Here is a 27,521-nt window from a genome sequence, read left to right as displayed (position 1 = left end):
TTATTGTCCATCAAGGTCAATATTTATTAAAAGAAAGTAAAAATGTCAAATTACAAGACCAAGATGCTATGTAGTGGATTTTTTTTTTAAAACAGTTGCAGTCTTCACATGACTTGTTCAGAACATTTAAAAGCACAGTAAAATGAAGGGAAGCATGTTTGTAGCACAGTGCCATAACAAATCTGAATATTTTGTAGAGTAAACCAATAATAATAATAACAATAATAATAATATTCTCCAAAAGTCCAGCTCAAAAAAGTCACAGGGTAAAAAGTCTATTTTCTGAAGGTCCGCATCAAGAACAAAGCTCCTAGTAAGATGGTGGACGAGCACATCCATGTCCTCCTTCATTCAATCAGCACTGCGTCAACACTAAAGGAGCCTACGCTGTATAAAAGGTGCTCCATTTTCGCTTTAATCAGTAAATAAGCTTAAGGAGCTTAACAACCGAGAGCACATCCAGCTCTCACCTTGTACATCTCATCACTTTGTAGAAAGTTCAGTGGAAATAGCATTTTGATTAAATTCAGGAGAAAAATGCCTGTAACTATATGCCTAGCTGACACATCAGTGTATACATCTGCAGATCACTCCATGCTCTCTGGGTCCGCTTGGGCCATGTACGCATCCAGCTCTGCGTCCAGATGTCCCTTGGTTTTGGACATGTAGGCATCCAGTTGATTGTCCAGCTGTTCCCTGGTGACAGCGGGACGTCCTGTTCCTCTGCCTCTCCCTCGGCCACGGCCTCTCCCGAGGAAACCGCCACGACCGCGCAAACCTCCGCGACCTGGAAGAAAGGCACATGATCCGATACATCTCGATGTTCGATATGCCTTATGTTTCATGCCTCAGCTGATTTACACTTAGCCACACCCACAAAACTCCATAAAAGGGAAAACAAGAAAGTGAAACGAGTCTTCTAATCATCTTCCAGCGATACAGTTCAGCCACTGGAGAGCATCAGTTACCACGGAAACACTAAAACCCGAGTTATAATTGCTGTTATCTTTGTGCGTGCAAGATGGCTGCCGCGAGCATCCGTTTGGGCATGTCACTTGGGCACTTCAGAAATGCGTGAAACACTAACGGAAATAGTTGAGGCAGTATAGTACTTTTTTTTTTTTTTTAAATACGCACCATCATGTACCTTATCACATGTTGCACCACTATTGTCACAGTTCCACCATACCTACTCCTACCTCACTCCATATGACTCTACATCACTAGCTTACGCACACTGCTTATGATGTAGTGCCACTACCAATTCTTATTGTTCTCTTTTACTTAGTCTGCATCCATTTATATTTTACTCTGTACTTGAGCTGCTGCAACACCTGAATTTACCCCCACGGGGAACAATAAAGAAATCTCTTATAGCAGGGGTGTCAAACCTGATCCATAAAGGGCTGTGTGGCTGCAGGTTTTCATTCCAGCCATGCAGCAGCACCCTGATTTGGCTTATTCAATCAACTGACACACCCACCCTTTAATCAAGGGTGGGTGTGGCTGCAAGTATTTGACTGTGTGAAGACAGTTCAGTTGATTGAATGAGCCAAGTCAGGTGTGCTGCTGCATGGCTGGAATGAAAACCTGCAGCCACAAGGCCCTTTATGGATCAGGTTTGACACCCCTGTCTTATAGCTTCAGGTGACATCGTGTCCACAACTGAATAAACACGAGCAACGTGTCTAAAATCAAACTATTATTAATCTATACTCTTATTGAACAACACTAAAGGCTTCCTATTACAGTTACTATATCGTTCGTGTGATTATATATATCACATTGTGTAAATCCTGCTCAGAATAATCCTATGTATTCTATCTACATTCACTGGATACGAGCAGTTACGCACTCTGATTGGCTACTCTACTACTAGGATATCAGCTCATACACCGAGTAGAGAAAAACAAAACAAAATGGCGGTACGTGCTGCTGAACCAACCGAGGACAAAACATATTTGTTTGGAAAAAAGTGTTTGATAAGAATGTCTTTATTTTTCAAGAATTATCGCATTTTTCACAAATTGCTCGTCATTTTGCCAGTTTATTTACATTAAGCAGAAATTATTTTGTTGGATGTTTTGTAAAAAGTTATTTATCGAAAAATAAAAATAAAGTTTCTCTCAAAACATAGTAAATGAGTGGAATAACATTTATTTTATCCACAATCTCGTCATACATGGCTTATAGCCAGCTCAGTGCTACGCACCTAGTCGGCTATCCGCTCACGTACGACTCTATTTCGTGGAATAACTTAAATGTACACTACCGTTCAAAAGTTTGGGGTCACCCAGACAATTTTGTGTTTTCCATGAAAAGTCACACTTTTATTTCCCACCATAAGTTGTAAAATGAATAGAAAATATAGTCGAGACATTTTTCTGGCCATTTTGAGCATTTCATCGACCCCACAAATGTGATGCTCCAGAAACTCAATCTGCTCAAAGGAAGGTCAGTTTTATAGCTTCTCTAAAGAGCTAAACTGTTTTCAGCTGTGCTAACATGATTGTACAAGGGTTTTCTAATCATCCATTAGCCTTCTGAGGCAATGAGCAAACACATTGTACCATTAGAACACTGGAGTGAGAGTTGCTGGAAATGGGCCTCTATACACCTATGGAGATATTGCACCAAAAACCACACATTTGCAGCTAGAATAGTCATTTACCACATTAGCAATGTATAGAGTGGATTTCTGATTAGTTTAAAGTGATCTTCATTGAAAAGAACAGTGCTTTTCTTTCAAAAATAAGGACATTTCAAAGTGACCCCAAACTTTTGAACAGTAGTGTATTTAAAAAAAAAAAGTCCTCACCACGGGCTCCAGCTCCTCCACGTGCTCCTCCTCGGCCAGTCAGAGCAGCTCCTCGGCCTGTGGCTCCTCCACGCTGACGCATTCCCCTGCGAATACCCAGACGCCCTGGACCACCTCGGCCCTTCAGCTGACCTGTCACACCCCACACACACGTTTACTTTTAGTCCTTTCAACATGCCACGTGTCTGTACCAATCAATGACTGGGGCAGCAATGGCTCAACAGTTACTGATCATGGGTTCAAGCCCAAGCAAGGTCAAACTGCCACTGTTGGGCCTTTGAGCAAGGCCCTTACCCCTCTCTGCTCCAGAAGCAGTACATCACGTACCCCTTGTTGTACGCCACTCTGGATAAGATTAGAGCATCTGCTCATTGCCCGTAATGTAATACAAGAAAGCAGCGGTTTCATATTTTCTGATCCCTGGGTTCGAAACCTGGCAATCACACCCCATCATATCATTACATCTAGGGCTGTGCGATATGGGAAAAAAATGAATATCCCGATACATTTTCTCCATTTCACGATATACGATATATTGAAATCTCCTCTAAAGGACCCCATGAAATCTAACTTTTACTCTCTACTGTTTTCACTACAATCCCTGCAGATTAAATAACATTCTTGGTTAACTTTACAGGTGGTTTTCAACAACACATTTTAAATTGTCATGTTGGTGATTAATCACAATCGAGTTGAAATAAGACTATTTTTATTCAACAAAGATGTCACACAAACTGAAAAAAGTCTTGAAAATTGCAACATATGGCATGGCTTTGGAGAACGAGGCCGCTATGGTCGTTTGTTTAGCTCGTGTGGGGGGTTTTAGCTCGTGGGCAAGTAGTTCAGAGTTTAGGAGACTCTTCATGCTGTACCGGGTGAGTTTCAGGTGATGGAACATATTTGTCGTGCTGCTGCCTTTCGTGATGACTGGTTTTTTTTGCACACTTTACAAACTGGCATTTGCTGTTCCACGTCCTCCTCGCGATATCCAAAAAATGCCAGATGACTGACCCCTTACTAGTTCTTTTAGGAACCAATTCGTCCGCTTCCATTTTTAATTTGTCGCTGAAATTGACAGAGCTTACACGGTCGCCTATGCAGCACCAGTGATTGCACAAACTAAGTCAGCGCTGTAAACCGAAACTAGAAAATCTTCCCGCAAGTTCCTTTCAGCACCGAGATGTTGCCCGGGATTGGTTGGCAAGTGCGTGAAGTTGTTTTTTTTTTTACCCTTAGGCAGCCTCTCACATTACCGCCTGAGGGACAGGGAGAAAACCACCGGAAAAGGTTTTAAACAAACGCAAGTCGGCAGATGACCATAAAATACTCGATAGTTACGATATAATAATATGCATCTCACACATAATTTTCGGAGATATATCGAGTATATTCGATATATCGCACAGCCCTAATTACATCCCAGTTCAACTATAACTTGAATTCGCAGCTTTGTAAAATCAGCACAGTTGAATTTTAAAGAATATTTTTAAGCATGCCGCAATGTAAACCAGGAAGAGTTCATCACACCTCTCAGAGCCAGCGCTCCTCTCATGGGGCCTCCTCTTCCTCGTCCTCTGAGGCCTCGCGTAGCTCCACGCATTCCTGATACACCGAAGCCACGACCCACAGCACCGCCTCGCATCAGCGGGCCAATGGGCCGGCCCAGCCGTGCCTGAATGTTGCTCTTCCCAAGCCGCTGCTTCAGACTCTGCAGAGAGGAGACGAGGAACCACAGCAGCATGAAGACAAGGTTATAAACAAACCAGTTAGGTGAAAGGAACCAAATCCTGAGTCTTGAATACATCTCTTATACTCTACGTAGAGAAAAAGACGTTTGTCATTCATCAAAACTGCATTTGAGACGCACAAACTGTCCAGCACACTTACAAGGCTGGATTACTGTTTAGGCACATCATTAAAACCGTAATATGAAGCTTTAAACTATGATAAAACCATCGAGGTTTATGTGAAAGAGTCCTTTATTCACACTGTTTTTTCTGCAATACAATACTGCAGACCAGTTAAAAGGGTTAGGATCTGAGAAAGTAATTACAGTTCCGTGCGAAAAAACACTGCTCAAGTAGTGCGCCCTTTTATATTATATATACACTTTTTAAATAAACACTTAAGAAAGGTTTCTGGTTACTGCAGCCTGGTTGCAGAGACGTGTTATGTCGCCGTGTGCAGACTGTGAAAAGTATTGAATGATTGCCTCAGTTGCCTTGATTCCTGTAAGCTTCGCTCTTTAGACATAAACACCGAAATTAAAGCCGACATTCCAACAGGACCGAGTCAAAACAAATCCCGTCACTGTCCATCTACTTACAGACTACAGTCTTCAGAACCTTGGAGACAAGGCTGCGTAACCGCGCCGAGTGCGTTTACACACCATACTAAGTCATCTGATAACTGAAAAGGGGGGGGAAAGTAAATAAAAATCTCAATCCATCCAGCACATTTACAAGACTCAAGGACTGAGAATGGACGAGCTCCAGGAGGTTGGGATCATTTTCTTAATGCGTGGCTCGGCTGCAGATTACACACGGACTGTTCTCAGAACACGAGCGCTATTTTACTCCAAACTTCGCAACCGCTGGACCCAGCGCATTTGTTTCTCCAATTGAGGTTTTTCACCTGACGTCACAGGGTCACGTGACGCCCCGGTGTCCGCCATTTTGAAGGTCAAGCTAGCTAATGTCAACATCATAGCTGGTATGTTACTGTAGCAATGTTTACGTTCAGTCATTTGGATGACTGTTAAAACCTTTCAGTCTCAAGTTTTTCCTTTACTGGATTTACTAGTTTACTGTAATTATGATCCGGCAGCTATTTACACCAGATCCAGTGTAAATAGCTGCCGGAGCACGCTCCGGCTTGCTCCCCCTCAAATTAAGCAGCGCGCTCCGGCTTGCTCCCCCCTCAAATTAAGCAGCGCGCTCCGGCTTGCTCCCCCCTCAAATTAAGCAGCGCGCTCCGGCTTGCTCCCCCTCAAATTAAGCAGCGCGCTCCGGCTTGCTCCCCCCTCAAATTAAGCAGCGCGCTCCGGCTTGCTCCCCCCTCAAATTAAGCAGCGCGCTCCGGCTTGCTCCCCCTCAAATTAAGCAGCGCGCTCCGGCTTGCTCCCCCCTCAAATTAAGCAGCGCGCTCCGGCTTGCTCCCCCTCAAATTAAGCAGCGCGCTCCGGCTTGCTCCCCCCTCAAATTAAGCAGCGTGCTCCGGCTTGCTCCCCCCTCAAATTAAGCAGCGCGCTCCGGCTTGCTCCCCCCTCAAATTAAGCAGCGCGCTCCGGCTTGCTCCCCCCTCAAATTAAGCAGCGCGCTCCGGCTTGCTCCCCCCTCAAATTAAGCAGCGCGCTCCGGCTTGCTCCCCCCTCAAATTAAGCAGCGCGCTCCGGCTTGCTCCCGGAGTGCTCCGGCCAAGGTTCTGGAGCGTGCTCCGGCTTGCTCCCCCTCAAGTTAAGCAGCGCGCTCCGGCTTGCTCCCAGAGTGCTCCGTCTTGCTCCCCCTCAAATTAAGCAGCGCGCTCCGTCTTTCTCCCCCTCAAATTAAGCAGTGCGCTCCGTCTTGCTCCCCCTCAAATTAAGCAGCGCGCTCCGTCTTGCTCCCCCTCAAATTAAGCAGCGCGCTCCGTCTTGCTCCCGGAGTGCTCCAGCCGAGGTTCTGGAGCGTGCTCCGGCTTGCTCCCCCTCAAGTTAAGCAGCGCGCTCCGGCTTGCTCCCGGAGTGCTCCAGCCGAGGTTCCGGAGCGCGCTCCGGCAGCTATTTACACTGGATCCGGTGTAACTAGCTGCCGGATCATAATTACAGTAAACTAGTAAATACAGTAAAGGAAAAACTTGAAATTGAAAAGTTTTAACAGGTCTTCCAAATGACTGAACGTAAACATTGCTACAGTAACATACCAGCTATGATGTTGTTGACATTAGCTAGTGCTAACAGCTAGCTGCTAGTACACTGCTACAACACAGACACCGACCCTAATAATACAGTTCTTGGTCATTGCCTGGTAACAGCAAATTTATAACGGGCCATGTCTCAACAGACTAAGAACTTATTTCAATGACATTTAATAACATTTTGTTTATCCTGAGGACCGAAAGTAAATGAAAATGTGAACAAACCTTAGCTGTAATAAGATGGCGACCACCGGCTCCAGGGACGACCCGCTGATGTAGGCATGTTACCCAGCCGGACACAAAATATTTGTAGGCATCCAAACTCTAATACGCTTTCAGATCAATACCTGTGTATGGCGATGGGTTTTTAACGACATAGGTATACAGATCATGTGGGCCGAAGTCAGGTAAAGACGAGGGCTTCGTGTACTTCCGTACGTCAGTGAACAATCCTGGTGGAAGCAGGTAAACGTCGTTCTCCAAGCCTGCTAACCTCAATTTTTACAAATACCTCTCCCTCTGCTCGCCCTGTAAATGCCCTACATTGCTGGATAGTGAAGGTGTTTTCTGCATCTCGCTCCTTTTTCTTTTAAGTTTTTCGTTTGTCGCCTTCCTCGCATTCAAACTGATTCGAGCCGTGACGTCCAAAATGGCAGCATCACATGACTTGGTCACGTGGGTGAAAAACCTCAATACAGCGTTATATTCTCACGTTATGGCTTACAAGACAGCACGAACGCTGCACCACCCTGCTGGATGTGTGTCCAGAACAGACAGAGTGCATTAACAACATCCGGCACAGATGATGAGACCATTTCCACCTGGCTGTACATCACATTTACATCCAGTATAGTTCACGTGGCTTTTGCAAAGATATTTAATTTGTTAAAACAGGTTTCTGGGATTAGCACGAGTTCCTCGTCTGTGCGCGCGCACGTTTTGCTGACTCCGGATCCATCACTCCTACTTTCACATGAAGGAGAGACGGGCAGGAGTTAACGCTCCTCTGTCTTGGTTCATCACAGAGAAACAATTTACAACATCTTTCATAGCGAGATGGGAGCGTCACTCGTTCACTTCGCCAAGTAACACAAACACTAACGTTTCAGTTTTAAAACAGACATAACCTAATCATGCATACCCGCAAGTCTTACGGATTTGTGTCAGGCTTACAGGTGTATACTAATAGTCTTACAGATTCCTAGTTTTTATTCTGCAAGTACTACTTCCGTGTGATCACAATGCGCATTACGCATGAAACAAGCAATAGACCACGCCTATTCAAATAGCGGCCCGGGGGCGAAATTGGCCCGATTGAAATGTAATCTGGCCCGCGGCAGATTTTTTTTAAAACAAAACATCTACGTATCTGCCGCAGTGCACAGTTTTCTCTACCGCTCTGGCACAGACCAGAATACAGGTCGTCTCCATGGTGACACACTCATTCTCGCGATGTGACACTCCATGCAGCTACAGCAGTGGCAACATGGCGCTGTCCAAGTAGGGCTGCACGATTATGGAAAAAATTATAATCACGATTATCTTGATCAAAATTGCAATCGCGATTATTCTTGATGTTAGAGAAATCACTTAAATTTTATTTCACTATATTCAAACAAACGATATGAACAGCTTTCAGTGCAGAATGAAATTTAAAAGAGAAATTCTGATTTCCAAATGACAAATAAATGAAATTTATCCAAGAAATTACCAAAGGATGAAGGAACTGAAAACTCAATTGCAACAATTACGTAGCATTATACTGAGGCCGACAAGTTTTTAGCTAGAAAGAGCAGCCTATCAACATGCTCTGGCTTTAAACATGAGTGAAGGCAGGTCACAGCATTGCCTCCAGTGCTAAATAGTCTGTTGTTCCGACATAGTTAGCTTTTCTCTCTCACCTCAATCTGTTACCTGCTCTCACACCATCACCCCTTGAAGAAGATACCGCTGCACTGAAGCTCTGCACACTTGGCCAGTGCTGCCAGATGCTGCTGACGTTTTCCAGCCCAAAATATGCTCAAAACCCGCCAAAATGCACTTAAAACCGCCCAATCTGGCAACACTGCACTTGGCTTGCTTGCTTATTTAGGCGGAGTAATGAAACCTTACATGCATCGGTTCGCCCCCTGATGGTTTGACGGAGTATTGGTCAAAAAGTGCTTGATCAGATATACAGCAGAGCTCGCATTTTAAATGGAAATAAATCGCAATTTCCATTTAATTTAATCGTGGCAGCCAAAATCGCGATTTTCGATTAAATTCAATTAATTGTGCAGCCCTATGTCCAAGCAACATCGCAAAGTTGACAGAGAAAACCGTAAATTTCAAAGCGAATGGACTGAAAAGTACTTATTTACTTTGCCAACTACGGCAAGCGATAGACCGGTGTGTTTATTGTGCAACGAATCTGTAGCTGTGGCCAAAGAGTACAACGTGAAGAGACATTTTACAACAAAACATGCTTCATTTTCTGAGCAATACCAAGAGGGCTCTGAGGAGAGACGAAGGAGAATAGACAGACTGGTAACTTCTTTTGAACAAAGTCAGCGTGCAATTGGTGGCTTTTGCACAGAACAAGACAGAGCTTTTATCGCATCTCTACGAGTTGCGTGGATACTGACAAGGAAAAAAAAAAAAAGACCCTTCACTGAGTCAGAAACTATTAAAGACTGCATGCTGGCGGTTGTTGACAAAATGATTGTTGACCAAAAAATGAAAGACGTGTCCTCATCTATTAAAAAAAAGTACCATTTTTCATTATATTTCGTAATAAAGGAAAAGAATAATGTACCTTATTTTATTTCATATATTATATACCTTAGTATATTTTAATTGCCTTTAGCTGATATCAATTTTATGTCAATTGTCTGTCCGGCCCTCACAAATTTTGTAATTTTCTAGTTTGGCCCCCTTGCAAATGTATTTGAATAGCCCTGCAATAGACCATTGAACCGGAAACAACCGTTGTTCAGAACGTCTCAGCCATTATCGTACTGCGAACAGGTTTGCTAGCTGCGAAAGCTCAGACTTCGATACCATACTCGAAAGTCAAGCATCTGCATGAAACCAAACAACATTCTGCACCATTGTGAGCTGAACAAAAAGACCCGGAGCCCTTCTGTTTTTCGAGTTGAGTTTTGAAAGAACATTCAACACGGCGAGAGAAGCAATGGGAACCCTGGCGAAAAGAACGAAGTACAGGAAGAAGCCTCCCACTGAATGAGCTGACCTGTTTAGAGGGTGATGACTGCATGTTGCATCTGGTCAGGCGGGTCCACCCATGCCTGGCGGGTGGGATAGCGGGCATGGTCGGAGGTCCTGGGCTCCTGCGTGCCGGAGAGAATGTAGTGTGGGGGCTTTTGGAGAGCATGCTGTGGAGTGCGTTGCAGAGTGTGGTGTAGAATGTGTTGCAGAGTGCATGTGGGGAATATCGTATGGAATGCGTTAGAGAATACAGTGTAGAATCTGTATTAGGGCAGCGGGCATGTGCTGTCCTTGACTGTTATGCAATGGAGTAGCAGAGACTCAGATTGTTTTGCAGGTCAAAAAACAGGAGCCCATTTCTACAATGGGGGGCCCAGTGATTATCCTTCAGTTGAAGCGAACCTAGTGAGCGAAGCAAGCCCAATGAACAGCTGGGGTAGCCCAGGGGCTGTTTTTTTTCTTCTCAATTCTTCTTTTTTTTTTTTTTGTATTAGAAGCCATGTCGATGACAAAAATCAATGCTTCAACCAAATATATTGAGATATTGTTTAATCAGTGGCAAGATTTTGGAATTCAACCACAGGCCTAGCTTAGTAAACTAGACCCACCCGCCTAGCAGCCAAAAATATTTTTGCCTACGAGTGGGTCTAGCCTCGGACCATATCAACAACACACCCCAGGCATCAAATCGTGCCCGCCAATCACAACGCAAGGTTTTTGTTTGGATTCTTTGGGTGGGCTTTTGCAGGAGTGACGACAAGGCTGCGCGATGCTGGAGAAAGCATAGACATATAAACAGACACCGCATTCTGCGCAGAATCATACGTCATCCTCGCCGCCATATTGGATGTGGCAAAGTGGAGATTCTTCAGCCGTCTCTGGTATAGCGTCTAGACAGTAGCCGAGAATAAAGATGCCTCATTCATGTGCTGCGTTTAACTGTACCAACAAGGTTTACCGTCCAAACGAGATCACATGGGATTACCTTTCACAGGTGAGACTGGAAAAATACTTTTCAATACTGTTCCTTCAGTCTCCCAGCTCATCTCCACCGGGTAGGTGTAGAGTTATAAGCAGTGAGAATTAGATAATACAGTGCCACACTATGATGAACGTTTTTGAACGTATGATGAATGTTTTTAACCTTTCTGAATGTGAAGGAATCAGTGATGTGTTTTGTTTTGGTATGATGTTAGAACCTGGCCGAACTCAGTTTGGCGGTCATTCAGCTCCCTTTATTCAACGAGAGTAGGTCTGTGTGGTGACTCAATAAATAAAACAGTACATTTTTATTTTCATTCACTATTTCCATCATTTATCATATTCAGTCTTGTAGGTTGGTTATTTTGGCCTCAGGTTTAGGTAGCTTGCTACGGTATGCTGACTGATTAGCTTACCTGAGCTATCTATCGTGTATCTGTCGCTAGTTTGCAGTGTACAGGGTATTTCGCACACTATTTATAACCATCACATTAAAAGTTATACATGTTGTTCTGATGCCTGTTTGTTTCCCAAATACACTAAGTAACTTTAAAAACGCACATTGATAAAACTTGCTGAATTCGTGCTGAGTTTATCTCAAGAAGAAAAGAAATATATCACAATGGAAAAATAACTTCGTTCCGCCTGAATAAGTTCCAAATCTGTGCTCAAATCAGAATTTAAGGGAGTTGTACTCAATAACATACAATATGACTCGGGTAGTCAATGACATGGACAGGCTTTAATTTTCAAACAAATTTTGCATACACTGTACACACACAATCTTGCCTATAAATACCCGGGGGAAATGATGGGAAAATTGTCATTATTGAAGATGCCACGCCTAAGCCAAAATCAATGTGAACAGGCCATCGGGATGTTGCGTGCCGGAAGTACACAGACAGAGGTCGCCCGGCACTTCGGTGTTCATCATTCGACCATTTCCCGTTTGAGTCAGCGTTACAGACAGACAGGGAGCACCAGGGATCGTCCACGCCCTGGTCAGCCTCGAGTCACGACGCCAGTTCAGGATCAGCACATCAGGCTAGCTCACCTCCGTGACAGATTCCTGACCCCCTCAGTCACTGCTGCTGAGACCCCTGGACGACACAGACCCAGAATCTCCAGCATGACGGTCCGAACATGGACCAACTGTCACTTTGAATTTTTTTATTGTGAATTAATTCTTGAGTTTGACAATAAATGTCCTTTATCGATGTTTCAAGATGTGTGTGCATTACATACAATATCATAAATTTCAAATATATGCATGGATCTAAAGTGATATCGTGTTGAATTCCATTGTGCGTTTTTAAAGTTACTTAGTGTATATATATATATATACACACACACATTTTTTATATATATATATATACATACACACACACACACGTGTGTGTTAATGGGTGAATAAAAGGCATCGAGTTAAACGTTATTGTAGAAAGGGGCTTTATGAAGTTCAGTCCATTTACTTGCATTGGTTTACGGGGAAGATTTGCCACATCCAATATGGCGGACACTCTGACGTATCCCAGCAACGGGCCACCGGCTCAATGCGGCGTCTATGTTTATATGTCTATGGGAGAAAGCACAACAGGAAAGATGGCTACGGCTAGTGAACAGCGCGCGTTTGACTCCGCTTTGGAATCAGTTTTAGAAGAATTAGACTTGGAGTTTTCGTTGAAACATGAGCAGGAAGAGGCTCTCCGCTCATTCCTTTTCAAGAAGGACGTTTCGCTGTCACATTTAGTCTGGCTTGCCAGGCTACTCCCCCACTGCTTTCTGTCGCTCTGACTACGTGACAGTCACTGTTGCGCTGATTGGTCAGAGCGTTGGCCTATACGCACAGACACAGTTTGAAAGACAACAGGTTGTTCCTACCCACACCCTTCGGAAATGTCTACGACCGAGACCAGACTAAATATTCACATTTAGTCTGGCTTGCCAGGCTACCACAGGCCACTATACATCACATCTATATTATCTCCTCCTTGTAAATTATAGCACAAGAATGGGTTTGTTTTTTGCATGCTGTGACGGTCTAATTCTGCTTGTCTCTAATCATCTCTACTTCTAATTTCAGAGAATCAGATGGGATGCTGAATCTTCAATCTTGGGTTCAAATTCAGGCTATGAAGTTTGAAAATTAATGTCTGATACTAATGATACAACAGTTGTAAATCTAGTATGACTAATTACCTTGGGTATCAGTTTTTTCAGGTGAATGTACTCTTTTTCTGCCGAAGAATGACAAAACAGATGCATTTTTCTTTTTTTTTTTCTTATCCACGTTTTCTTGTCTCTTTTGAATATTCGTACATAGACCGTAAGACGCCACCTAGCGAAAGACTTGGATCAGGTTTTACTCGCTTGGGACGCTACAAACGGGGCGGCGTAAATACACAAACGGGTCCGATGTATATTCAATATGGCGGTGGTCAAAACAAATTCATCTGATTATTGTTAGTTTTTTCTTTTTTATCAGACATCTAATTTTTTAGGTTTGTTTACCTGACATGTTTCGACGTACGACTGTCATCTTCCTCAGAGCGTCACCGGATGTTATTGGTGATGAATTGGAAAAATTCATCCGATGCTGAAATCTGTTGAATATCCAGACACCGTATTTTCTGGACTATAAGCCGCTACTTTTTTCCTAGGTTTTGAACCATGCGGCTTATACAAAGGTGCGGCTATTCTGTGGATTTTTCTTCCACCGCTAGGGGCGCTCTAACCGGAAGTAGAATCAAAAATAAGATGGACGAAAAATCAATGCAAAGAAGAATTAGCAGATCTTTAGCAGATAGAACACGCACGACAAATTACTAACTGGTAATTATTTTCAAATCCAGCGAAGATGATTAAGGTGACTTGTGGTTTCAAACACAGGAGAAATGAAGGTAAATAAATACCGGTTATTTTCTCTTGGTTCTGTTCCGTTTTAATCAGCAAAGTTGCTGCCGTGTTAAAAGGCACTGTTCGGAAAGAATCTGTTCAGGTACGTACATTTACAGTACAAAATCGTTCTGTACATGCAGTAAATATCTCATTTTTCAACATAGATATCTGCGGCTTATAGCCCGGTGCGGCTTGTATATCTTTTTTTTTTTTATTTTTTTTTTTAAATAGAGCGGATGCGGCTTATATACAGGTGCGCTCTATAGTCCAGAAAATACGGTAATTATGTTGGAAGTTGCATATTTGTGCAAGATTTTCAATATTGAGACCATAAAGTAATACCAGTGTAGGAAATTCATGGAAAATATCAGCCAGACCACAGGGCAGGCAACTCTGAAAAGTTGCCTGCCCCAATTTCAACTATAATCCGCCGTAATATAGCATGATTTTCGAAAAATTGTAAAAGAGGCAATGCATGTAATGTTGTATCATGCATGTAATTTCATATATTCAATTTAGTTTTATGATTTATTACTGGTGTTTATGTATATAAATGTATATGTGACCTATGTTGCTTGAGATCAGCCAAACCATCATGCTTCAGATTGACAGAACCAGTGACAAAAGCTCCATTGGCATATTTCCCAAGTCTATCTGGGGGTTTTCGTTTAGACAAGGGCCCATATGCAGCTCTACACACCTTACAGTAGATAGTTTGTTTGTTGTCATCGGATACCAGCCAGTCAAACTCTTGTTTCCAACTGTCCACAACAGTTCTCCTCTTATCTTTATCGTATTTTTGTTGTGCTTTCTTTCTCTCTTCTTCAGTTTGTTTTTGTTTTTGAGAGGTCTTTGGTTCAGGTGGTTTTATCCCAAGATAGTCATACAACATTTTCAGATATTTGGAACAATCAATTTTATGTGATATTTTGAAAAACTCATGTGGTAGGACGCTGGTTTTCAAAGTCACAGACAGAGATGTGACTTGGGGAGACTTGGGGTGGATTTCACCGAGCTGTGTGTATCGAGCTCTGATTGGCTGAACCTCCGAAGCAACAGCCAATCAGAGCACTCGTTTCATTTCTAAGCGAAAACAATATGGCCGCACCCGCGTCGGTAAACAAACCAACAGAATCTAGTGAAAATGTCTTGAAAAGTCCTTCAATATGATGAAATATCGAGAGAACGATGAATCCCCTTAAAGAGGGACCGCCCGTGGGGCTGGCAACTTATAAATTCATTCCGCCCTTGCTGCAAACTGACCGCGACGGGCGGTGGGGCGGGCACCCATTTCCTACACTGGTAATACGCCACGAAACGTTCCAAATAGGGTATAAAATGCTCGCGTCCATATTGGCCCCTGCCCCTCTCGACAATGCGTTCATTATTCGAAATAGTGTGTCTTAGACGCAGGCGCGCCAACAATCTGAGTCTCTGGAGTAGCAAGGCGTTTCCTTCCCTCCACTAGCCTGGGGTGGTGCCTTGAGCAAGCACTAGCAAACCCCTACTCAGGGGGACTGGACTCAGCAGACTGTGCGAAGGAGACCACCACCTGGTGGTTCAGCGGGCAGGAAGGCATACACAGCAAAGCGCTTGTGGAGCGCAATCGGGACACAGTGCAACACGTAGAACACTGTTGGCCATCTACTGCATCCCGACCTAGCTCCAGCCGTCCTGGTTCTGTCTTGCCCCTGGACCCAGTTAGGTGGGGATAAGGGAGTGAGGCTGACGGCTGCACAACTCTCCCTCGCGCTAATCCAAGTCACGACTTCAAACTCAAGTCCTGTGGCAACAGGCAAGTGGCGAAGCAGCAGGTGCAGAAACACTAGAAGCTGTTGTCGCGAGCCTGGACACAGCCAGCCCAGGGCATTGGGTCACTCTGCTGGAACAAAGCAGCAACAGAGTTTGGCAGCCCCCTGGGTATCTGAGCTGCCCTGTTTAGGATTCGCTCTGCTCACCTCCCTGGAGGAAGGGGCTAGAAAAATTGCCCCAAACATAGCCTGCTTCACCTCACCCTGCCCAGCACACCACGGCTGGCGGGGATCCCACTCAGCGGTCAAAATACAACCAATAAGATGAAGGTACTCAACCTTGGCACGTAGAACATGTGCATTCTACTGGATAACATCAAAGCAGACAGGCCAGAGAGAAGAACTGCACTAGTCACCAGGAAACTAGCTCGCCACAACGTGGACATAGCTGCACTCAGTGAACCATGTCTAGCAGACAAGGGCCAGCTCATGGAACATGGTGGTAGTTATACCTTCTTCCGGAGTGGTCAGAGCAGTGCTGAACGGCGAGAAGCAGGCGTTGGACTTGCTGTAAAGTCCCACCTCGCCCAGAAACTTACCAAACTCCCAGAGGGCATCAACGATCGCCTGACAACACTTCAGCTCCCACTTGGAGGCAAAAAGAACGCAATGCGGATTAGTGCTCGATTATGCTCCCACAGTAGAGGAAATGCATCGTCGAGGCCCAGAAGAAACGAGCTGCACGGAAGGTTCAAACTATCGCCACCCCTACTCATGCATGCCAGACACGTAGGCATACCTTCAAAGCCTGCACTGGCCTCATCAGTCACCTCCAGACCCACCCCAAAGGACGAGCATCATTTAAAGGGCAGATTGTTCATGCTGTTTTAGTAAATAGTTGCAATGTTTTCATCGACACATTCCACTTGTAGATTATCTTCAAGTCAGTCAAGTGGACAATATACACACATTTCACACTGACCCCAATTCTGAAAGAAATATTATTTTGAGTTATGAATTACAGGATGGACATGGTCATGAGCTACATATAGCAAATTATGATGTGGAAAAAGTACAACTGAAGTTTTTCCTTGTTTGTTTATCCAGTATATTATGCCTAAAAAAACAACAATTGCCTCTTTTAAAAGTTTTTTTTGTCTTCAATAAGGACTTTTGTGAGGGTTTATAAAGCTGGAGTCCAAAACGAGTTAACTGATATGAGCATGGCATGAGCTATGATGAGACTGATGGCAGTATCTGGGATCACCGATAGAACCCAACTATTTTAAAGTGCATATCACGGGTAAATTCAGGAGCAAGATCAATGTAATTCTCCTGTTTTATATTAAACTTTGGTCAAATATCTGTAACATTCTGCGCAATTTTTTTTCACCTTGCGCAATACCAGAAACATTCAGTTGAAATCAAGCCATTTGAGGCGAATTGGTCCGCCTCTGAAAAAACTTGCCATTTGGATTTCCCGGCAAACATTGATTTTCGTGACGTCGCGTGCGGGACGCCTCCCTCTGAATCCTACGTCAGCGCTGGTTTGTTTATGAGAAAACGACCTGGTGGTTTTCTGCAAATTTCTTCAACGTTATCGCGTAATTATTAAAATGGTTAACAGATGTATCGTAGGAGGGTGTAGCAACACCAATCATGATGGGATTAGTACTCATCGTTTCCCAAAAGACCGGACAATGAGAGAGAAATGGGAGCGCTTGGTCTACACAGGCTGTGCACTGAAACCGTGCAAAGCTCGCGCAGCCTGCTGGCGCTTCCGCAGGTGACATCACGAGTCTGGCTCCAGACTCCATTGGGATTTTTCCAGATGCATTTTGTCATTTTATTTTTTTTCTGCTGTAGACAGATGGCCTTGTGCAAAATTACCCTTCTGGATGAGTGTGTCAAGGGACATACTTTCATATATTTAAAAAAAAAAAAAAAAAACCACGAAATTGGTCCAGAATATGCCCTTTAATGTCTTAAATGTGGGACGGAAACCATCGTATCTGCAGCATTAAAGGGGAACTGAAGTCATTCTTAAACTTGCTTTATTTCTTAATTAACATGTTATTCAATTACGTTTTCGGTTTTAGTAACCTTACTGTATATCGCGACTCGTATTGGCAACTAATTGCAATTAAATATGATACTTATCGGCCTATTCGGTTTTTAGCCGTGTTGAATTTAGTGCGTTTGGTCTACGGCAGGCGGCGCTTATCCACGCGATCTTCACGAGACTTGTGCGAGACTTCGAAACATGAAGTGTCAGCCAGGTGTCAGTGCTGCCATTTTGTAAATGGTTTCCCAAACGAAGTATTGCACAAAAACAAGTTTAAATGACGATTACTGCCTACTTTTTTCAAACTTTCCTGATTGCTATCAAAACAAACAAAACTTCCGGCTTGATTACGTCAGCACTCGAAAGAGGACGTGCGCGTCTTTTGACAATGTTGGCAGATGTTGGTCACTTTGATTTCCGCTGTACGTTTTACTTCCATCCTACAATGTCTCGCACAGGTCTCAGCGAATCTCGTTTACGGCCGTTGCTTTGACATATGGACTGATATTACAGAGCATATTTCACACACTCATAACTTGCTATAGCAGTTCAAAAACGCATTCCGATATTTAAAAGGTGTCATTCCGCGACAAACCGTTTAACACTTGCTCTTTTTGAAATACCATAGTTCACTCCGAGTTGCATATGCATGCTGCACGTGAAAACTTTCTTCTACCCCCATTCCCTGTATTAGCCTATGAAAGAAAATAGACGGAAAAACGAGCGAATCAGAAAGAGCTCTACGAACTTGCGTCACTTCGAAAATTAGTAGTCATGGCCTCGCCATAACCCACTGGAGGGAGCGTCACAGTGCTGTTAGCCAGTCAGAAGCGATATGTTTACATGTCATGAATATTAATGAGTAAGAGCTGAAATCCTGTCGTTCTCCCGCCACCCACTCCTCCAGCAAACTAGAACAGCCTGAAGCAGGAGAACCACAGCATTTTTTCACCAAAACCAGCTCACAGGGCATTCATTCATACTAAAGACCACCGCACAAACAATGAACAAACGATGCAATGAGACCTTTAATAAAATGAGATAAATAGAATTTTGATGATTAAAATTTTTTTTTTTTTTTAATTTACCTTCAGTTCTCCTTTAAGGCCAAAACAAAGAGTGTGGCATCTTATTAAATATGCATTTCCTTTTCTTTTATTGTGCATCCTGTACAAACCTTACTAACCGGCTCTCTGAATTCAGAGCAAAATAAGCTTGCTTACAGCTAATCTACATTATATTTATTTACAGTCCTGACTTTAGTTTCAGGGATGAGAGTGGGTGGTCATCAAAAAAGCAGAAAACAAGATGGCGCCCGAAGCCGGGGGTCTGGGAGGGATATCCCCCCAGGAAAATTTTGAAAAATAAGGCCTTACAAACCACTTTTCCTGCAATCTGAGCTGTAGTAGATAAAAAAATCTGTCGTCTTTTTTATATTTTTACATGAAAATGTGTTTCAAATCAATAGGAGTATTGTTTGAATTCAAAATAAAATCACATTCTACATTCAAGGGTATGGTTATAATTCATGATCAAAAATGACAAACTAAAAATTCACATTAAACTTAAGTTTTATTAATTATCAAAATGTTCATATCTCATCTCATCTCATTATCTCTAGCCGCTTTATCCTTCTACAGGGTCGCAGGCAAGCTGGAGCCTATCCCAGCTGACTACGGGCGAAAGGCGGGGTACACCCTGGACAAGTCGCCAGGTCATCACAGGGCTGACACATAGACACAGACAACCATTCACACTCACATTCACACCTACGCTCAATTTAGAGTCACCAGTTAACCTAACCTGCATGTCTTTGGACTGTGGGGGAAACCGGAGCACCCGGAGGAAACCCACGCGGACACGGGGAGAACATGCAAACTCCGCACAGAAAGGCCCTCGCCGGCCACGGGGCTCGAACCCGGACCTTCTTGCTGTGAGGCGACAGCGCTAACCACTACACCACCGTGCCGCCCAAAATGTTCATATATTAAATAAAATTTCTTAGGGTGACTGACCTTTTCTCCCTGTGTCCTCATTAGTTGCATATGATTTCTTCAAGAAGTCTTTTGAAATATTTAAGTTTTCAAAACTGCCAGCATTAATTCAGATTTACTGACCATCATATACATGTTCAGTGTATTAAATCAAACAAATGCTGTTTATGGGATAATGTCTATGTACACTTTATACAGTTATTTATAGTTCACAGTCACTTCCCATTTTCATTTGATCATTTCAACGACTTCTTCAGCTTTTTGGCCAAAGACAAAAGCTTGTCAGTCCTCTCTGTTTTTTATACCAGCATCGATTTCACGTACCTTCGCTTCGTCTCGCTTGTCAATTGTATTCGGCATTTTGAGTAAAAAAGCCGATACGAAAGAGAAACGTATTTTTGAAGAGCGGCGACGATGAACATGTGCAAGTTTCGATAAAACAGAATGGATGTGGGTACTTTTGTAAGAACGGTTATGATTGGCTATCATGCTCTCGCCAGCGATGTTTTGGCCAATTACACTGTAGATAACACATTCTACCATGAGACTTAGCAAGACTAAAGATGGCGAAAATTTAAACATGTAACATCGTCGTAGGAATGAATTACGCTCAAGTATCACGAAGGAACATACCCCAACCCCCCTCAATAAATGAAAAAAAAAATCTCAACAGATTTGGCATAATATTAAAAGATCGATTTTTACTCAGAAAAAGCGGAAAACTCTCATCCCTGTAGTTTGCAGTATTTCAAAACTTGTTAAAGGGTAATTAATTAATAAATAAATTAGTGCTGTCAAGCAATTAAAATATTTAATCGTGATTAATGTCGCGACTGTCATAGTTAACTCGCGATTAATCGTAATTTAATCGCACATTTTTGTCACATGAAAAACCATTGTAATTCTCTTAGCATAAAAAAGTGAATGGGCTTGCTCACCGTTCGAACTACGGGGATACTCGGGGGATCCGAGATCCCCTGAAACAGACATGAGATCCCTTGAAAACATGATTTGGGAAATGTTGGGGGGTCTCTAAAATATTGGCAAAATGATGTTTATTGACATAGCAATCGTGCGTAACGGGAAGCATTTGCATATCCGAAGTGAGCGCGCGATGGAGAGCCGCGCTCTGAGACAAGCGCAAGCACCCCCCCCAAGGGAAAAAAAAGGGACCCCCCGAAAATATCGGCATAGTTCAAACACTGGTTGTACCGATGTTTTTTTTTTATTGCAGAGCATAACATGTCTTGTCACAGCCACTGCAAAGTGGGGCTGGAGCCGCCGATGGGAAAACGAAACCTAAAGCCGAGCACCGTGGCTCTTTGGGGGAGGGCAGAGGACTCTGGCTGTGCGGGGCGTGGCATCATGTCACAGAGCGTTAATCTCGCGATAAAAAAAATTATCGCCGTTAAAATTGAGTCAAGTTAACGCGTTAATAACGCGACATTTTTGACAGCACTAAAATAAATAAATAAATTAAAAAACCAAACACACCACACAACCCGGTTTCGGAATTTAGTAAATTAAAAAAAAAAAAAAAAAAAAAAGAATAATAAAATCTCCAACACTAGCGATCACAGCTAACAAGCCTTCAGTATTTATTACACTGCAATGACAGTGTCATAATAGTTGAAGTTTCACACCTGGTGCTTGGAGATTCCCTGTGAAGTGAACCACTTTCTAGTGTGTGTAAGGCATCGTCGTTCTTTCCGCTCGCTCTCCCCCCTACCTGTTTGTGCTGCAGAGCTGCTTGCACCGACGGCCTGTTCTCCATCTGCTGGGCGAGACGGCGGTTCCTTGCGCTGGCCATGTGCTGCTGCTGCATGGTCGCCCGGATGCTAACGGCGGTCGGCTGCTTGTTCTTCATCATGTTTGTGAAGCTTGTGGGACACAACCGAAAGGAGCGGAGAGCAAAGAGAGGGAGAGATAGAGAGAGAAAGAAAAGAGGAAAGGGGGGGGATACGAGGAAAGGAGGTTTCCAAATCAAATCACTTCACACACCATGGACGCAGCCACAGAGGAACCTGTAGCAATTCACTGAAGGCCTGTTATCAGGCACTCTTTTTTTTTCTCCTTCATTATACTCTCTCTTTGTAAAGTCTGGTGACACCCCGATATTTTAACCAAACAAAAAGCCTGTGAACTTCTAACAGTGGGGAAAAAAAAAAAAAAAAGCAGACAAAGACAGGAAGAAACAGTGGAAGAAGAGGATTTTCAGAGAGTCACTGCCACTTACGGACCGCTGTCTCCATGGCATCAGCCTCGGACGACACGAGACGGAGGGCGGCCCAGGACTTAAGAGGGGTGTCTGGCAACTCGGCCACTTACAGCCCGGACCGTGACCTCTGATCTTTTTTTTTTTTTTTTAGCCGTGAGAGGTTCATGAGGGAAACTGGGGAAGGGAATGATGGGATCGGGTCACGTCCGGGCACGGGCTGAGCGCCTTGAGACAGAGAGAAGATGGAAATGAAATTGAAGAGGAAAAGGAAGAAGAAAATTGATTCTGAAGGACAGCACAAGTGGTCTAAGTGAGAGAGTTTGTGAGAGAGGGCAAGAAATATGGCGTTCTCTTTAAATCTCATCTGCCATGTTTGAGGACGCTCTTCTGCAGGAAGCTTACCTCACCATGATCACACATCCCCTCTCACCTCAGGGTGTGCACTGCTTACGCAAGATGGCCGACACGATGCAAAGCCCATCGTCACATCTCCTGTACACAGCGTTCGCTCGTCCGCCATGTTGAGTGAGCAGTGCACACTCCGTGAGCAGCCTGGCGTCCGTGCCGGTTCTGCTCTGCTCTGGTTATCTCCCCTCATTGACCTCCACAGAGCATGACTTCCTGCACCGTGCCTCAAGTATCTCTGCATGATTTTTGTTTTGTTTTTCTCCCCCCGGGCTTGAGATAGTGCTGTCAGGATGCGTGGAGCCTCACCGCTCGTTCAGGGACACCTTGGTGGTGCTTTTCAGCACGACTTTTTGAGTAGAGGGGGAGCTCATTTTCTTCTCACACTTGCTGGCTTGCTCCTGTAGGGAGACATTATAAATATGGAGAGAGAAATTATTAAAAAAATAAAAAAATCCCCCAAGTAAGCTGGCTGTAGACAATATCCAAAATATTAGCCACACCCCCGACATAGCTTTTGCACCACAATGGAAATAAGTGCATGCACTTTGTTATATCCATTTATGATGTTACTGTATCATTTTTATAATGAATAAATCAATCAATACAATAGTGTACAACCCCAATTCCAAAAAAGTTGGGACAAAGTACAAATTGTAAATAAAAACGGAATGCAATGATGTGGAAGTTTCAAAATTCCATATTTTATTCAGAATAGAACACAGATGACATATCAAATGTTTAAATGATACATTTTCTCAGTTTAAAGAGAAAAATTAGGTGACTTTACATTTCATGACAACACCACCTCAAAAAAGTTGGGACAAGGCCATGTTTCCCACTGTGAGACATCCCCTTTTCTCTTTACAACAGTCTGTAAACGTCTGGGGACTGAGGAGACAAGTTTAGGGAGAGGAATGTTAACCCATTCTTGTCTAATGTAGGATTCTACACTGAACAAAAATATAAACGCAGCGGTCCATATTTTATGAAATACAAATGTTCAGATAGAAATTCATTCTCATTTTCTATGTGCCCGAGCCCAGTCCAGACGAGAACGTCGTCGCCCAGCAGTCAGGTCCAATCCTCGATGAGGTCTACGTGCATGGAGGCCAGCTTCTCTGAGTCGGTTTCTCACAGTTTGACTGCTGACCCTGCGATTGTGTCTCCCCATGGTCTCATCTGCGGTCCGTGTTACAGTCCGGCACCGATCACGCAGGTGGGTCAGACGGATATGCCGGTCTTGTGCTGGAGTGGTGACACGTGGCCTGCGTGCATGTGGCATGTCATCTGTGGTGCCATGCTGCTGAAATCGTCATCGGAGGCGGACTATCGTGGAATGCACCCCCAATTGACGCCCTACAGCTCTGATGGACATTCCAGCCTGCAGCATGCCAATGGCTCGTTCCTGGTTGATTCTGGTCATCTGTGGCATCTTGACATTTGAACATTTTTGTCATTTTAGGGTGGCCTTTTATTGGCCCCACATAAAGGATGGTCATGACATGCATTACTCAGTGAAATTTTTGTCTGCAATGGTCACACCCGACTGGATCATGGATTATCTCAAGTCTGGACACTGCTCAGAACTTGAGGAGAGGGACTTTTTTTTTTTTTCAAAAAATGTTTACTGGTATGCTATACTATCATTTGATGTGGGCAGAAAAAAAAAATCAGTATCGGATGTACAAAATAAATAAAATCTTTAGGTGCTGCGTTTATATTTTTGTTCAGTGTAGTTGCTCAACTGTCTTGGGCCTTTTTTGTCGTATCTTCTGTTTTATGATGCGCCAAATGTTTTCTATGGGTGAAAGATCTGGACTGCAGGCTGGCCAGTTCAGTACCCGGACCCTTCTTCTACGCAGCCATGATGCTGTAATTGATGCAGTATGTGGTTTGGCATTGTCATGTTGGAAAATGCAAGGTCTTCCCTGAAAGAGACGTCGTCTGGATGGGAGCATATGTTGCTCTAGAACCTGGAGATACTTTTCAGCATTGATGGTGTCTTTCCAGATGTGTAAGCTGCCCATGCCACACGCACTAATGCAACCCCATACCATCAGAGATGCAGGCTTCTGAACTGAGCACTGATAACAACTTGGGTCGTCCTTCTCCTTTTCAGTCCGAATGACACGGCGTCCCTGATTTCCATAAAGAACGTCACATTTTGATTCGTCTGACCACAGAACAGTTTTCCACTTTGCCACAGTCCATTTTAAATGAGCCTTGGCCCAGAGAAGACGTCTGCGCTTCTGGATCATGTTTAGATACGGCTTCTTCTTTGAACTATAGAGTTTTAGCTGGCAACGGCGGATGGCACGGTGAATTGTGTTCACAGATAATGTTCTCTGGAAATATTCCTGAGCCCATTTTGTGATTTCCAATACAGAAGCATGCCTGTATGTGATGCAGTGATGTCTAAGGGCCCGAAGATCACGGGCACCCAGTATGGTTTTCCGGCCTTGACCCTTACGCACAGAGATTCTTCCAGATTCTCTGAATCTTTTGATGATATTATGCACTGTAGATGATATGTTCAAACTCTTTGCAATTTTACACTGTCGAACTCCTTTCTGATATTGCTCCACTATTTGTCGGCGCAGAATTAGGGGGATTGGTGATCCTCTTCCCATCTTTACTTCTGAGAGCCGCTGCCACTCCAAGATGCTCGTTTTATACCCAGTGATGTTAATGACCTATTGCCAATTGACCTAATGAGTTGCAATTTGGTCCTCCAGCTGTTCCTTTTTTGTACCTTTAACTTTTCCAGCCTCTTATTGCCCCTGTCCCAACTTTTTTGAGATGTGTTGCTGTCATGAAATTTCAAATGAGCCAATATTTGGCATGAAATTTCAAAATGTCTCACTTTCGACATTTGATATGTTGTCTATGTTCTATTGTGAATACAATATCAGTTTCTGAGATTTGTAAATTATTGCATTCCGTTTTTATTTACAATTTGTACTTTGTCCCAACTTTTTTGGAATCCGGGTTGTACATGTTCAAGACGTGTTCCACATCATCAAACGAGGCCATTTAGGGTTGAGAGCCCTGCCACCCATACAACCGCACATGAGGTGATGTGAAAGAAGGGTTTCTCTACCACAGCTAGTCCCATTCTATAGATCAGTGTTTCTCAACCTTTTTTCAGTCACGGCACCCTTCAGAAGTATGCAAATTCTCAAGGCACCCCCATATAAAATATACGCAGTCACGCTGACTGCAGCAGTGACGTTGTGACATGGGAAAGGGGGCTGTGAGACAAATTTTGATGATGCATGAGGCGGCGATGATCTGCATTAGTGTAACTATCATTTTTTGGAATTTTAATTCATTTTATTTCAATGTTAGAATATATAATTTTCTGACGGCACCCCTAATGAAGCCAGACGGCGCGGCACCCCGGTTGAGAAAGGCTGCTATAGGTAACTAAATTAATACTGAATCACAAGTCCTCCAAGCTACCAAAAGTGATCCAAGGAAGGTCAACCAGTGACATGGTCATGGGCGTTGAAGGCTAGCCCGTATGGTCCAATACCACAGAATGTCTACTGTAGCACAACCTGCTGAAAAAGTTAATGCTGGCTAAAACAAAGGTGTCAGCAATAACGTTTCAAGAAGAAACCTTTATTTGTCACATGCACACTTCAAGCACAGTGAAAGTCATCCTCTGCATTTAACCCATCTGAAGCAGTGAACACTTCAAGCACACTACAGCAGCCTCTCAACTGGGGTGCCGTTAAAAAATAATATATTCTAACATTGAAATAAATAAAATGAATTAAAATTCCAAAAAAAACCCGATAGCTACACTAATGCAGATCATCTCCGCCTCATACATAATCAAAATTTGAATCCCGGCCCATTTCCCATGTCACACCGTCACTGCCGGGGTCAGCGTACGGTCAGCATGATTGCGTATATTTTATATGGGGGTGCCTTGAGAACTTGCGTACTTCTGAAGGGTGCCATGACCGAAAAAAGGTTGAGATTGAGAAATGCTGCACTAGAGCACCCGGGGAGCAGTCACGGGTTAGGTACCTTGCTCAAGGGCACTTCAGCCCAAGGCTGCCCTACTTTTAACACGTTTTCCAGCAGTTTTTGCTACAGTAGCTCTTCTGTGGGATTGGGCCATATGGGCTAGCCTTCGATGCCCATGACCCTGTCGCCGGTTCACCGGTTGTCCTTCTTTGGACCACTTTTGTTCGGTATTAACCACTGCACACCAGGAACACCTCACAAGACGTGTCATTTTGGAGATGCTCAGATCCAGTCAGTCATTCAGCCATCAAAATCCGGCCTTTGTCAAAGTCACTCAGATCCTTACACTTGCCCATTTTTCCTGCTTCCATCACATCAACTTCAAGAACTGACTGTTCTCTTGGTGCCCAATATATCCCATCTCTTGACAAATATTATTGTCATGATGTAATCTAAATCAGTGTTATTCATTTCACTTGTCAGTGGTTTTAATCTGGTCAGTGTATGTGTAGCCACTAATTAGTGATTTTTACAACACAGGATGTGATAAAAGCCCCTGGCACACTACATACATATCCAATAAGGGCTTTTTAAATTAATTTATTATTATCATTATTAAATTCAAGCCATCTGAAGTTTAAAAATATCCAATTAAAGACATTTATAGACCTTTTGAACGTTTTAAAACAGAGCTAGTCGGCCATTTTACTGAAATAACTGTTAGCTAAAACTAGCTAACTAGTTTCAGTTAGTGTTAAGCGATATGCATTAATTAAAATATAACATTCATCATCATTAACACTTAAATATAAATAATTTAAGGTTTACTTACTTTATTTGAGTATCTGTAGGTTTAATATTTAATCTATTGCAGCTTTAATTAGCTGCTTAGCTCGCGCGCTAGCTAACTGACTCAGCTAATATCTAAAAGCTAGCTGATCAAACAAACTTCCGGTAAAGTCGTTTTATATATTTATATAAAACTCCCCTCTTTTTTTGAATTAAATAAGACCTTTAGTAAACTAGATTCACGAGAAAACTAACACTTATACATCTATCTATCTATCCAGCTGACTATGCTCCACTATCAGTCTTCTCTCTTTTCGTTCATCACAAAATGGTGCTAACAGCTGCGACAAGGGAAAATGGCGGCTAAACCCCACCCCTTTTACACTGTGATTGGATAGTGGGTCAACTCATACCCAGATCTGATTGGACAGTTCAGAAGTCATTCGCGTCACTCTTTGCGAACAGCAAAAATAATATTTTAATTAATTTTTTGGTATAAATATATACATATATATTCAAC

The 27,521-nt window shown here is 43.3% G+C and overlaps 1 protein-coding gene across 1 annotated transcript; it reads right to left on the bottom strand.

Annotated features, from left to right (window-relative positions):
• Positions 1–27,347, bottom strand: chtopa (chromatin target of PRMT1a). The gene is made up of 6 exons (XM_060904574.1): positions 27,045–27,347; positions 22,541–22,632; positions 21,338–21,488; positions 4,346–4,526; positions 2,819–2,950; positions 1–787 (listed from the first exon to the last, which is right to left on the bottom strand). Exons 2-6 carry the CDS (start codon positions 22,603–22,605, stop codon positions 588–590), a joined length of 729 nt encoding a protein of 242 aa, XP_060760557.1. The 5' UTR covers positions 22,606–22,632; positions 27,045–27,347; the 3' UTR covers positions 1–587.
• Between the last annotated feature and the right edge of the window lie 174 nt (positions 27,348–27,521).

This window comes from Neoarius graeffei, chromosome 22, assembly GCF_027579695.1.
Source record: "Neoarius graeffei isolate fNeoGra1 chromosome 22, fNeoGra1.pri, whole genome shotgun sequence".
In the NCBI taxonomy this organism is placed as follows: Eukaryota; Metazoa; Chordata; class Actinopteri; order Siluriformes; family Ariidae; genus Neoarius; species Neoarius graeffei.
Note: the sequence above shows the minus strand (reverse complement) of the source record. Positions and strands in the feature narration are given on the sequence as shown.

Excerpts from the sequence above, each read along its gene's own strand:
- chtopa (XM_060904574.1), bottom strand. The coding sequence starts at position 22,605 with ATGAGCTCCCCCTCTACTCAAAAAGTCGTGCTGAAAAGCACCACCAAG. Across the intron at positions 2,951-4,345 it reads AGGAGCGCTGGCTCTGAGAG|GTCAGCTGAAGGGCCGAGGT; the intron begins GTGTGATGAACT and ends GGGGTGTGACAG. Across the intron at positions 788-2,818 it reads TGGAGGAGCTGGAGCCCGTG|GTCGCGGAGGTTTGCGCGGT; the intron begins GTGAGGACTTTT and ends CCTTTCTTCCAG.